The following is a 12,274-nucleotide window of genomic DNA, read 5'->3' as shown; positions in this document are numbered from 1 at the left end:
TTACTGCAGACAAGCTTCCCCCAGGTTAGGGTTCAGTCTACCTCTCACTGCAGACAAGCTTCCCTCAGGTTAGGGCTCAGTTTAGCTCTCAGTGCAGACAAGCTTATCCCAGGTTAGGGTTCAGTTTATCTCTCAGTGCAGACAAGCTTCACTCAGGTTTGAGTTCAGTTTATCTCTCAGTGCAGACAAGCTTCCCTCAGGTTAGGGTTCAGTTTATCTCTGGTGTAGACATTCGTCCCTCAGGTTAGGGTTCAGTTCATCTCTCAATGCATACCAGCTTCTCTCAGGTTAGGGTTCAGTGTATCTCTCACTGCAGATAAGCTTCCCTCAGGTTAGGGCTCAGCTTAGCTCTCAGTGCAGACAAGCTTTTCTTAGGTTAGGTCGCAGTCTACCTCTCACTGCAGACACGCTTCCCTCAGGTTAGGGTTCAGTTTATCTCTCAGTGCAGACAAGCTTCCCTCAGGTTTGAATTCAGTTTATCTCTCAGTGCGTGCAGACAAGCTTCCCTCAGGTTAGGGTTCAGTTTATCTCTGGTGCAGACATTCGTCCCTCAGGTTAGGGTTCAGTTCATCTCTCAGTGCAGACAAGCTTCCCTTAGGTTAGGGTTTAGTCTACCTCTCACTGCAGACAAGCTTCCCTCAGGTTAGGGCTCAGCTTAGCTCTCAGTGCTGACAAGCTTTTCTACGGTTAGGTTGCAGTCTACCTCTTACTGCAGACAAGCTTCCCCCAGGTTAGGGTTCAGTCTACCTCTCACTGCAGACACGCTTCCCTCAGGTTAGGGTTCAGTGTAACTCTCAGTGCAGACAAGCTTCCCTCAGGTTAGGGTTCAGTTTATCCCTAAGTTTAGCCGAGGTCCCACCTTCCGTCACATTAGGGTACAGTTTATCTCTGAGTGCAGACAAGCGTCCCTCACGTTAAGGTTCAGTTCATCTCTCAGTGCAGACACGCTTCCCTCTGGTTAGGGTTCAGTTCATCTCTCAGTGGATACAAGCATCTCTCAGGTTAGGGTTCAGTTTGCCTCTCAGTGCAGACAAGCTTCCCTCACGTTAGGGATCAGTTTATCTCTCAGTGCAGACAATCTTCCCTCAGGTTAGGGTTCAGTCTACCTCTCACTGCAGACCAGCTTCCCTCAGGTTAGGGTTCAGTTCATCTCTCAGTGCATACAAGCTTCTCTCAGGTTAGGGCTCAGTGTATCTCTCAGTGCAGGCAAGCTTCCCTCAGGTCAGGGTTCAGTCTACCTCTCTCTGCAGACCAGCTTCCCTCAGGTTAGGGTTCAGTTTATCTCTCAGTGTAGACAAGCTTCTCTCAGGTTAGAGTTCAGTTTATCTCTCAGTGCAGACAAGCTTCCCTCAGGTCAGGGTTCAGTCTACCTCTCTCTGCAGACCAGCTTCTCTCAGGTTAGGGTTCAATTTGTCTCTCAGTGCAGACAAGCTTCCCTCGGGTTTAGGGTTCAGTTTATCTCTCAGTGCAGACAAGCTTCACTCGGGTTAGGGTTCAGTTTATCAATGCAGACAAGCTTTTCTTAGGTTAAGGTTCACTTTATCTCTCAGTGCAGACAAGCTTCTGTCAGGCTAGGATTCAGTCTATCTCTCAGTGCAGACAAGCTTCCCTCAGGTTAGGGTTCCGTTTATCTCTCAGTGCAGACAAGCTTTCCTCAAGGTAGGGGTCAGCTTGTAGCCTACTTCTTCTCTCAGGGCCTGATTCACAAAAGTAATCTGAGACAAAATCCTAACTTTACGACTTTCGGTATTCACAAAAGGTATTTAGGAGTAGTAAAGTTAGGATTTTGTCTTAAGTTTGTCTCAAGTTTTGGTCTTAAGACAAAATCCTAACTCAAGTTAAACTGAAGACAAATTCCTAACTTTACTACCCCTAAATGTCGTTTGTGAATACCGAAAGTCGTAAAGTTAGGATTTTGTCTCTGATTACATTTGTGAATCAGGCCCAACGTGTAGCCTAGGTCCCCCTTCCCTCGGGGTAGGGTCAGCTCTTATACCTTGAAGGAAGGCACCTGACAGCACCTTGGGTTGCCCAGAGAAGTGATTAACTAGCCACAGGGTGGTTGCTTGCAGGCACCTGAGCCCAGCAGATGGCCCCCAAACTTTCTGTTCACTCCAGACTAAGCCTGGGTAGTGAACTCCGCTCCGCTCGTGGAGTTTGCGGAGTTTTTCGCACTCCGCATTACGCGGAGCTCGCAGAGTTCCGAAAAACTCTGCTTCGCACAGAGGAGCGGAGTTTTTTCCTTCGCACGCGTTCACCAACGTCAAATTGGCTAGCGCGAGCGAGGAAAATCCACCTACCGGCGAGATTTTTCCCCGTTCACGATTGTCAACATCAAGTTGGCGAGCGCAAGTGTTGAAAATAAACCTCCCGGTGAGATTTCTCAATGCTGGATGGTCAGGTTTCTCATTGCAAGTGGTCGTGTATGCTCGTGACCGCTCGTGTTGAGAAACTGCCTGTTTGCGATGAGAAAGCTGCTGCTGCTCGAGTAAATATCTGTGCTGTTCGCGATGCACAGTGCAGACAAGCATCCGGCACTGAAAATCATGCGAACGGCATTTGTCTATCGCACTCCGCCGCTTGCGGAGCTCCGCGTAGTGCGACGGAGTTTGCGTAGCGCAACTCCGCGAACTCCGCCCAGGGTTACTCCAGACCCGACACTGGTCTCACTGTGGTCTATTCTCTCACCTCTTGCAGGTAGAGGGGTATCCCAGAGAGCACTGGGTGTGGAGGTCGGGGGGGCACAAGAACTAGTGCCATCTGCAGGCCCAAGCTAGTAGTGCAGCTGAGTGTATGGGATGCAGAGAGTCTCAGATATGGGGGGGTCTTAAACCCACCGACAGGGGTGGCCCGAAGTCCCCCATGAGAAACACTAACAACAAGTTTATTAATCGAAGGCGTGGGCCAAAAGTATCAATATTCGTGCACATACGAACATTAAGAGGGGCTTAACGGGGAGAATCGCAGTCATGTCTCGACTTGACCTGGAAAGAGCTTCACCTTTGGTGGAGAACGGCGAAGAAATGGTTCAATGTCTCCATCCTTCTCTGTGGGATGAGCCGGTATGTTGGGGTTCAATCAATCAATCAATCATCGCATTTATATAGCGCGCTACTCACCCGGAGGGTCTCAAGGCGCTGGGGGGGTCCGCTACTGCTCGAACAGCCAGGTCTTGAGTTGCTTCCTGAAGGTGAGGTGGTCCTGGGTCAGGCGGAGGTGAGTGGGGAGGGAGTTCCATGTCTTGGCGGCGAGGTAGGAGAAGGACCGTCCCCCTGTGGTGGCTCTTCGGATGCGGGGGACGGCGGCGAGGGCGTGGCTGGTCGATCGAAGCTGGCGTTTGGGAGCGTAGAAGTTGAGGCGGCTGTTGAGGTATCCTGGGCCTTGGTTGTGTAGGGCTTTGTGTGCGTGGGTGAGGAGACGGAAGGTGATTCTCTTGCTGACCGGGAGCCAGTGCAGGTCTCTCAGGTGTCCGGAGATGTGGCTGCGATGGGGGATGTCCAGGATGAGTCGCGCTGAGGCGTTCTGGATCCGCTGGAGTCTCTTTTGGAGTTTGGCGGTGGTTCCGGCGTAGAGGGAGTTGCCGTAGTCCAGACGGCTGGTGACGAGGGCCTGGGTGACCGTCTTCCTGGTCTCGGTGGGGATCCACCGGAAGATCTTACGTAGCATGCGCAGTATGTTGAAGCACGACGAGGAGACGGCATTGACTTGTCTGGTCATGGAGAGGGAGGAGTCCAGGATGAAGCCCAGGTTGCGTGCGTGGTCTGTTGGTTTGGGTGCGCTGCCTAGGGCGGGGGGCCACCAGGAGTCGTCCCACGCGGCGGGTGAGGATCCCAGGATGAGGACTTCCGTCTTGTCTGAGTTCAGTTTCAGGCGGCTGTTCTTCATCCATTCGGCTACCTCTTTCATCCCTTCGTGAAGGTTGGCTCTGGCGGTGGCGGGGTCGTTGGTTAGGGAGAGGATCAGCTGGGTGTCGTCGGCGTAGGAGATGATGTTGAGGTTGTGCTGGCGTGCGATGTCTGCGAGGGGGCTCATGTAGACGTTGAAGAGGGTTGGACTGAGCGAGGAGCCCTGAGGGACGCCGCAGATGACTTCGGTGGCTTCAGATCTGAACGGAGGGAGACGGACTCTCTGTGTCCTTCCGGCGAGGAAGGAGATGATCCACTCCAGTGCCTTCTCCTGGACTCCGATGTTGCTGAGGCGTTGTACTAGGGTACGGTGGCAGACAGTGTCAAAGGCCGCGGAGAGGTCGAGGAGGATGAGGGCCGCTGTTTCTCCGTTGTCGAGTAGCGCTCGGATGTCATCGGTGGCTGCGATCAGGGCGGTCTCGGTGCTGTGGTTGGCTCGGAAGCCAGACTGCGAGTGGTCGAGGGATCCGTTCGTTTCGAGGAAGGCGGCCAGTTGCTTGTTGACGGTCTTCTCGATGACTTTTGCTGGAAACGGGAGCAGCGAGATGGGGCGGTAGTTCTTGAGGTCGGTCGGGTTGGCCGATGGCTTCTTGAGTAGGGCGCTGATTTCGGCGTGCTTCCAGCTCTCCGGGAAGGTGGCGGTGTCGAAGGAGGTGTTGATGATGTCCCGCAGGTGGGGTGCGATGACAGCGTCGGCCTTGTTGAAGACGTGGTGAGGGCAGGGGTCGGTCGGAGATCCGGAGTGGATGGAGTTCATCGTGCAGACGGTGTCTTCGGTGCTGATCTGAGTCCAGGCGCGGAGGGTGGTGGTGGGGGGCGGTGGTTCGGTCATGGCGTTCGTCGGTAGAGAGCTGAAGCTGTTGTGTATGTCCGCGATCTTGTTGTGGAAGTAGGAGGCGAGGGAGTTGCAGAGGTCTTGCGAAGGGGTGATGTCGTTGTTTCCGGCGTTGGGGTTGGAGAGTTCTTTGATGATGTTGAAGAGTTCCTTGCTGTTGTGTACGTTGTTGTCCAGTCGTTCCTTGAATGCAGTTTTCTTGGTGGTGTGGATGAGTTGGTGGTGTTTTCGGGTGGCGAGCTTGAGGGCAGTCATGTTGTCCGGTGTTGGGTCTCTGCGCCAGGTTCTCTCGAGGGCTCGGCAGTTCTTCTTGGAGCTCTTGAGTTCGTCAGTGAACCATGGGGCTTTCTTGCTACCGGGTCTGCTGGGCGGGGTCCTCAGGGGGGCGAGCTCGTCTGCGCAGTCGCTGATCCACTTCGTGAGGTTGGTGGCCGCCTGGCTAGGGTTCGTTGTGCTGGTGGGAGGGTTCACGTTCAGGGAGGTCGTGAGCTGGTCGGCTGTGATCTTGTTCCAGCTCCTGCGTGCAACCTGTTGCTGGTGGTGGTGGATCGTGGTCCTACCGAAGCTGAAGTGGACGCAGCTGTGGTCCGTCCAGTGGAGTCCGGTGGCGTGGCTGAAGGCGATGTCCTTGCTGGATGAGAAGACGGGGTCGAGTGTGTGTCCGGCGTAGTGGGTGGGGGTGGTCACCAGTTGCTTGAGTCCCAGGTTGGCGAGGTTGTCCAGCAGGGTGGTGGTGTTGCGGTCGTTGTTGTTCTCCAGGTGGAAGTTGAGGTCCCCTAGGAGGATGTAGACAGCGGAGCAGAGGGCGTGCGGGCTGATGAAGTCGGCGATGTCTTCGCAGAATTGTGTGCGGGGTCCCGGGGGTCTGTAGATGAGGGTGCCTCTGAGGGTGGTCTTGGGGTTGATGTGGACCTGGAAGTGAAGGTGTTCGGCGGTTGTCAGGGCGTCGTCGGTGTTGGTCGTGATGCGGATGGTGTTCCTGTGGACGATGGCGATGCCTCCTCCGGTGTGGTTGATGCGGTCCTTTCGGATGATCTTGTAGCCATCTGGGATGGCGATGGCGATGTCGGGCGCTGAAGAGGCGTTCATCCAGGTTTCCGTGAGGAAGGCGACGTCTGGTGACGTAGTGTCGAGCAGGTTCCAGAGCTCGACGGCGTGTCTGTGGACGGAGCGGGTGTTGAGCAGGATGCACTTCAGGTGGCTGCTGCTGTTGCTCGTCTTGGTCTTGGTTGGTGCAGGTGTAGTGCAGGTGAACTTGCAGGAGTTGCAGCAGAAGGGTCCGTGTGTGCGTCTCGGGGTGGCTCGGTAGCAACCCGGGATTCTTCCGGCGTTGAGTGCGTAGAGTTCGGTGGCGTCGTAAGTCCGTCGGGTGGGCTGGGGTCTGCGGGGGCCAGGGGTCCTGGCACTGGGCGTGGTCCAGGCGCGGACGGGCGCAGACGGGCTTACCTTTGGCGCACCTTCGGCGCTCAGTCGGTGCTCCCGCTGCGCGCGTCCGCTGCGCGGTCGCTGAGGGGGCGACATAAGAAGGGAGCCGGGAGGGCGGGTCAGCTGGGAGGCGGGGTCGCGTCCACCAATGGACTGGCGAGGGGGCGGGGCCGCAGGCAGGAAGCGGCGGGAAAACGGGATCGGGTTGAGCAGGCGGCCCTGCGGCGGCTGGGACGCCGCTCTCGGCGTCGGTGAAGAACTAGCACAGCAAGGGGCCCTGGAGCAGGATCGCGGAGCAGCGAGGGGGCAACCAGGCCAGAGGCGATATAGAGCCAAGCGAAGGCATGGTGACTGGGGGCGCCTCGAACCCTAACCTGAGGAGGGTAGGCGCCAATGGGTGCCCAGGGTAGTCAGCTGCGGATGGAGGGGTCCCTTCTGGTCCCTTCTGTGTTTTGCAAGAATCTATCACATTGTAAAATAGATTTTATCCGTATCCGCCTAGTGTGGGAAAATCTGAAACATATTTATGGTCCGAAAATGAAAAAAATTACTATGTCTATGAGGTAAGCTTAAAAAGAACACATAAATGAGGCATTTATATAGTGCCCAAGGGTTCCTGCCTCTGGGCGCTGGGCTCTTTGAGGGCCCTTCCTGAGCTTTGCACCCAGGCGGCCAGGAGAGAGACCGGTTACACCTGAGCCAGATACAGAGTACCCCAGGACGGCACAATAGCACCTCTGAGGGCACCCTGGGTCCTACCCCAAGTGCCACCTTGAGGAATAGTATGTATAGGGCACATGCGCCCGTTGAACACAGTGCACTCGGGACCAACCAGGGCAGGGCACCACCTCGGTACCGCCGACGTAAATGCCTCCATGACGTCAGTGCAGGACAAGTGACTGACCGCACCAGCCCTACCAGCCTCTAAGAGGCACTGGCCTGTTTAAAGCCTGTTGATCCCCCAGGGGCACAGCCTGTTCTCATCACCTCCTGTGGGTGCCCAGTCCTGCTGCAGCCACCCCGTTGTCTGAAAGTGAGGGCTGCTTCACTGTAAACTCTCAAAGGTGGAAGTGACTTCACAAACATACATATGACAACTTCTGCTTCCTTTTCCTCCAGGGAACCAACTACAGGAAGACAAACCCAGCGCTGGAGATGCGTCGCAGCAAGAGGGACTCCTTCTGGGCGCAGGCGGAGGTGAGTGAAGCCTACTCTGAGCCCCCCCCCCCTCCTCTGTGCCCCCCACTGTCTGTGCCCCCAGACAGAAATGCAGCAGGGAAAAGGAATCAGGGGGTTCTGTGGTATCAGTGATGACTTATGGACCTTCAGAAAATGTAGTTGTGGTAACAATACAGAGCAGTAAACACAACACAGGAGCACGCAACAGCATCTGATGTGGGACCTGTCGAGCAGTGAATACAGCTCACAGGTGCTGAGTAGAGCCTCAGCTGGTGGGCGACCCATACAGCAGACAAGACGACACACTAGTACACACCCAGCACCATCGTATTCACTTCATGCAGAGCAGCTATTGCGACACACCAGTACACACCGCAGCACCATCGGATGCGCTCCCTGCAGAGCAGCTATCGTGACACACCAGTACACACCACAGCACCATCAGAGGTGCTCCCTGCAGAGCAGCTATCGTGACACACCAGCACACACCACAGCACCATCAGATGCGCTCCCTGCAGAGCAGCTATCGTGACACACCAGTACACACCACAGCACCATCAGAGGCACTCCCTACAGAGCAGCTATCGTGACACACCAGCACACACCGTAGCACCATCGGATGCGCTCCCTGCAGAGCAGCTATCGTGACACACCAGTACACACCACAGCACCATCAGAGGCGCTCCCTGCAGAGCAGCTATCGTGACACACCAGCACACACCACAGCACCATCAGATGCGCTCCCTGCAGAACAGCTATCGTGACACACCAGTACACACCACAGCACCACAGAGGCGCTCCCTGCAGAGCAGCTATCGTGACACACCAGTACACACCACAGCACCATCAGAGGCGCTCCCTGCAGAGCAGCTATCGTGACACACCAGTACACACCACAGCACCATCAGAGGCGCTCCCTGCAGAGCAGCTATCGTGACACACCAGCACACACCACAGCACCATCAGATGCGCTCCCTGCAGAGCAGCTATCGTGACACACCAGTACACACCACAGCACCATCAGAGGCGCTCCCTGCAGAGCAGCTATCGTGACACACCAGTACACACCACCGCACCATCAGAGGCACTCCCTACAGAGCAGCTATCGTGACGCACCAGCACACACCGTAGCACCATCGGATGCGCTCCCTGCAGAGCAGCTATCGTGACACACCAGTACACACCACAGCACCATCGGATGCGCTCCCTGCAGAGCAGCTATCGTGACACACCAGCACACACCTCAGCACCATCAGAGGCGCTCCCTGCAGAGCAGCTATCGTGACACACCAGCACACACCTCAGCACCATCGGATGCGCTCCCTGCAGAGCAGCTATCGTGACACACCAGTACACACCACAGCACCATCAGAGGCGCTTCCTGCAGAGCAGCTATCGCAACACACCAGTACACCGCAGCGCCATTGATGCGCTTCCTGCAGAGCAGCTATCATGACACACCAGTACACACTGCAGCACCATCGGATGCTCTTCCTGCAGAGCAGGTATTGCGACACGCCAGGACACACTGCAGCATCATCGGACGTGCTTCCTGCAGAGCAGCTATTGCGATACACCAGTACACACCGCAGCATCATATGATGTGCTTCCTGCAGAGCAGCTATCGCGACACACCGGTACACACTGCAGCATCATATGATGTGCTTCCTGCAGAGCAGCTACTGCGACACACCAGTACACAAGGCAGCATCATATGAAGCGTTTCCTGCAGAGCATCTATCGCGACACACCAGTGCACACTGCAGCATCATATGAAGTGCTTCCTACAGAGCATCTATCGCGACACACCAGTACATACAGCAGCATCATATGATGTGCTTTCTGCAGAGCAGCTATCGCGACACACCAGTACACATGGCAGCATCATATGATGTGCTTCCTGCAGAGCAGCTACTGCGACACACCAGTACACAAGGCAGCATCATATGATTTGCTTCCTGCAGAGCAGCTATCGCGACACACCAGTACACACGGCAGCATCATATGAAGTGCTTCCTGCAGAGCATCTATCGTGACACACCAGTACACATGGCAGCATCATATGATGTGCTTCCTGCAGAGCAGCTATCGCGACACACCAGTACACAAGGCAGCATCATATGATGTGCTTCCTGCAGAGCAGCTATCGCGACACACCAGTACACACGGCAGCGTCATATGATGTGCTTCCTGCAGAGCAGCTACTGCAACACACCAGTACACAAGGCAGCATCATATGAAGCGCTTCCTGCAGAGCAGCTATCGTGACACACCAGTACATACGGCAGCATCATATGAAGCGTTTCCTGCAGAGCATCTATCGCGACACACCAGTACACACGGCAGCATCATATGAAGTGCTTCCTGCAGACCATCTATCGTGACACACCAGTACACACGGCAGCATCATATGATGTGCTTCCTGCAGAGCAGCTACTGCGACACACCAGTACACACGGCAGCATCATATGATGTGCTTCCTGCAGAGCAGCTACTGCGACACACCAGTACACAAGGCAGCATCATATGATGTGCTTCCTGCAGAGCAGCTATCGCGACACACCAGTACATACAGCAGCATCATATGACGTGCTTCCTGCAGAGCAGCTATCGTGACACACCAGTACACAAGGCAGCATCATATGATGTGCTTCCTGCAGAGCAGCTATCGCGACACACCAGTACACACGGCAGCATCATATGAAGTGCTTCCTGCAGAGCAGCTATCGTGACACACCAGTACACACTGCAGCATCATATGATGTGCTTCCTGCAGAGCAGCTATCGCGACACACCAGTACACACGGCAGCATCATATGATGTGCTTCCTGCAGAGCAGCTATCGCGACACACCAGTACATACGGCAGCATCATATGAAGCGTTTCCTGCAGAGCATCTATCGCGACACACAAGTACACACGGCAGCATCATATGAAGTGCTTCCTGCAGAGCATCTATCGTGACACACCAGTACACATGGCAGTATCATATGATGTGCTTCCTGCAGAGCAGCTACTGCGACACACCAGTACACACGGCAGCATCATATGATGTGCTTCCTGCAGAGCAGCTACTGCGACACACCAGTACACAAGGCAGCATCATATGATGTGCTTCCTGCAGAGCAGCTACTGCAACACACCAGTACACACGGCAGCATCATATGATGTGGTTCCTGCAGAGCAGCTATCGCGACACACCAGTACACACAGCAGCATCATATGAAGTTTTTCCTGCAGACCAGCTATCGCGACACACCAGTACACACTGCATCATCATATGATGTGATTCCTACAGAGCAGCTATCGCGACACACCAGTACATACGGCAGCATCATATGTTGTGCTTCCCGCAGAGCAGCTATCGCGACACACCAGTACATACGGCAGCATCATATGATGTGATTCCTGCAGAGCAGGTATAGCGACACACCAGTACACACGGCAGCATCATATGTTGTGCTTCCTGCAGAGCAGCCATCGCGACACACCAGTACACACGGCAGCATCATATGATGTGCTTCCTGCAGAGCAGCTAACGCGACACACCAGTACACACGGCAGCATCATATGATGTGCTTCCTGCAGAGCAGCTATCGCGACACACCAGTACACACGGCAGCATCATATGATGTGCTTCCTGCAGAGCAGCTACCACCACACAAGATGTCATGAGTATGCAAAATATGTGAATCTACAGCACTACATGCTACAAACAAATGCTTACAGGGTAAATACTTTGGGGTATATCAACAACGAGGCAATAGAAAATTATCGCAGCTTTTGCGGCCGTTTTAGGACGAAAAGCGGTGATAATTTTATCGCCTAATTAGCAAGGTCACGCTGACGCGTGAAACCTTGCTTTAGCGTACGAAATCTTAACGCCTAGCTTTGCATCTCTAATGAGATGCAAAGTGGCCGTTCCTGACCTGACATGACAGGAGAAATGTCGCCAAGCGTCATTTCTCCTATCATCAAGCCCCACGCTATGAAGCATAGCGTCAGGAAAAGTAGCGATAACCCCTGTTATCGCTACTTTCCTTACGCCTGCTTCAGGACTGACTTAGCTATGATATACTATGGAAGGTGGATATCATGGCTAAGTTTGAGAGTACCTATCAACAAGCTAACGCCACATTTCGTGAGATTATCGCTGGGTTTCCAGCGATAATCTCACATTAGTCAGTTAGCGCTAGGATTTTTATTGCTTTTGAGATAAGCGTTGCTAATAGCATGCTATCTCAGCGATAAAAATCCACGCTAGCCGGCGATAATTATCCTAGCGCTAAGTGCGCTTAGCGATAATTATGGCCGGTTGTTGTTGATATGCCTCCATATTCCTTTTTCATTGGGAGCACAGAAGCAGGAAGAGGAACGTCACTTCCTTGCTCCCTTTCACAGTGCATGCACTTTTCTCTTAAGGCAGTCTGGTGTGGAATGTACACTGTCCCAGCCAACGGTGATGCAGTTTACAGTGGTAACTCACATGCCATCACTGTTTTTTCTAAAGGTAACGGTTGACAGTTTATAAGTCCAACTCTGAACTCCATTCTTCGATCATGACCACCCTTTCTATGCCCACTCTGCCCCTGGGCATACTACTTGACTTGGTTCATGGTCTTGTGAAATTCTGGCTCTGGACAGTGAGCGGGCTCTATCTTGAGGGAGAAATTTGCAAACTGGTAGCACTCATCAGGATGTGTTTCCTGCAGCAGTGGGCAAGGCAACAAATGAACTGAGACAAGTTATCGAATCTAAAAGCGACACCTCGACCCTCTTGCCATCCAGTGAGAGCATCCTTCAAATATAACTCTGAGGTAGAGGATCGAAGAATCCTTTTTAAGACCCTGCTGCTGCTCTTCAGGGCATTCAAGCCCACTGGCACTAAGTACCCGGCGGTCAGATTCAGTCATTATAAGACCCAGGGCAC

At 54.0% G+C, this 12,274-nt stretch overlaps 1 protein-coding gene across 1 annotated transcript in view; it reads left to right on the top strand.

The window, feature by feature from the left end:
- Positions 1 to 12,274, top strand: part of LOC146863509 (uncharacterized) — a 546,139-nt gene that overhangs the window by 338,252 nt on the left and 195,613 nt on the right. The window contains exon 6 of the mRNA XM_085642941.1: positions 7,285 to 7,362. Within this exon, the coding sequence (XP_085499067.1) occupies positions 7,285 to 7,362 (78 nt within the window). The remainder of the gene's footprint in view (positions 1 to 7,284; positions 7,363 to 12,274) is intronic.

This window comes from Triturus cristatus, chromosome 2_2, assembly GCF_964204655.1.
Source record: "Triturus cristatus chromosome 2_2, aTriCri1.1, whole genome shotgun sequence".
NCBI lineage: Eukaryota > Metazoa > Chordata > Amphibia > Caudata > Salamandridae > Triturus > Triturus cristatus.
This window is presented reverse-complemented; position numbering and strand designations above follow the sequence as displayed.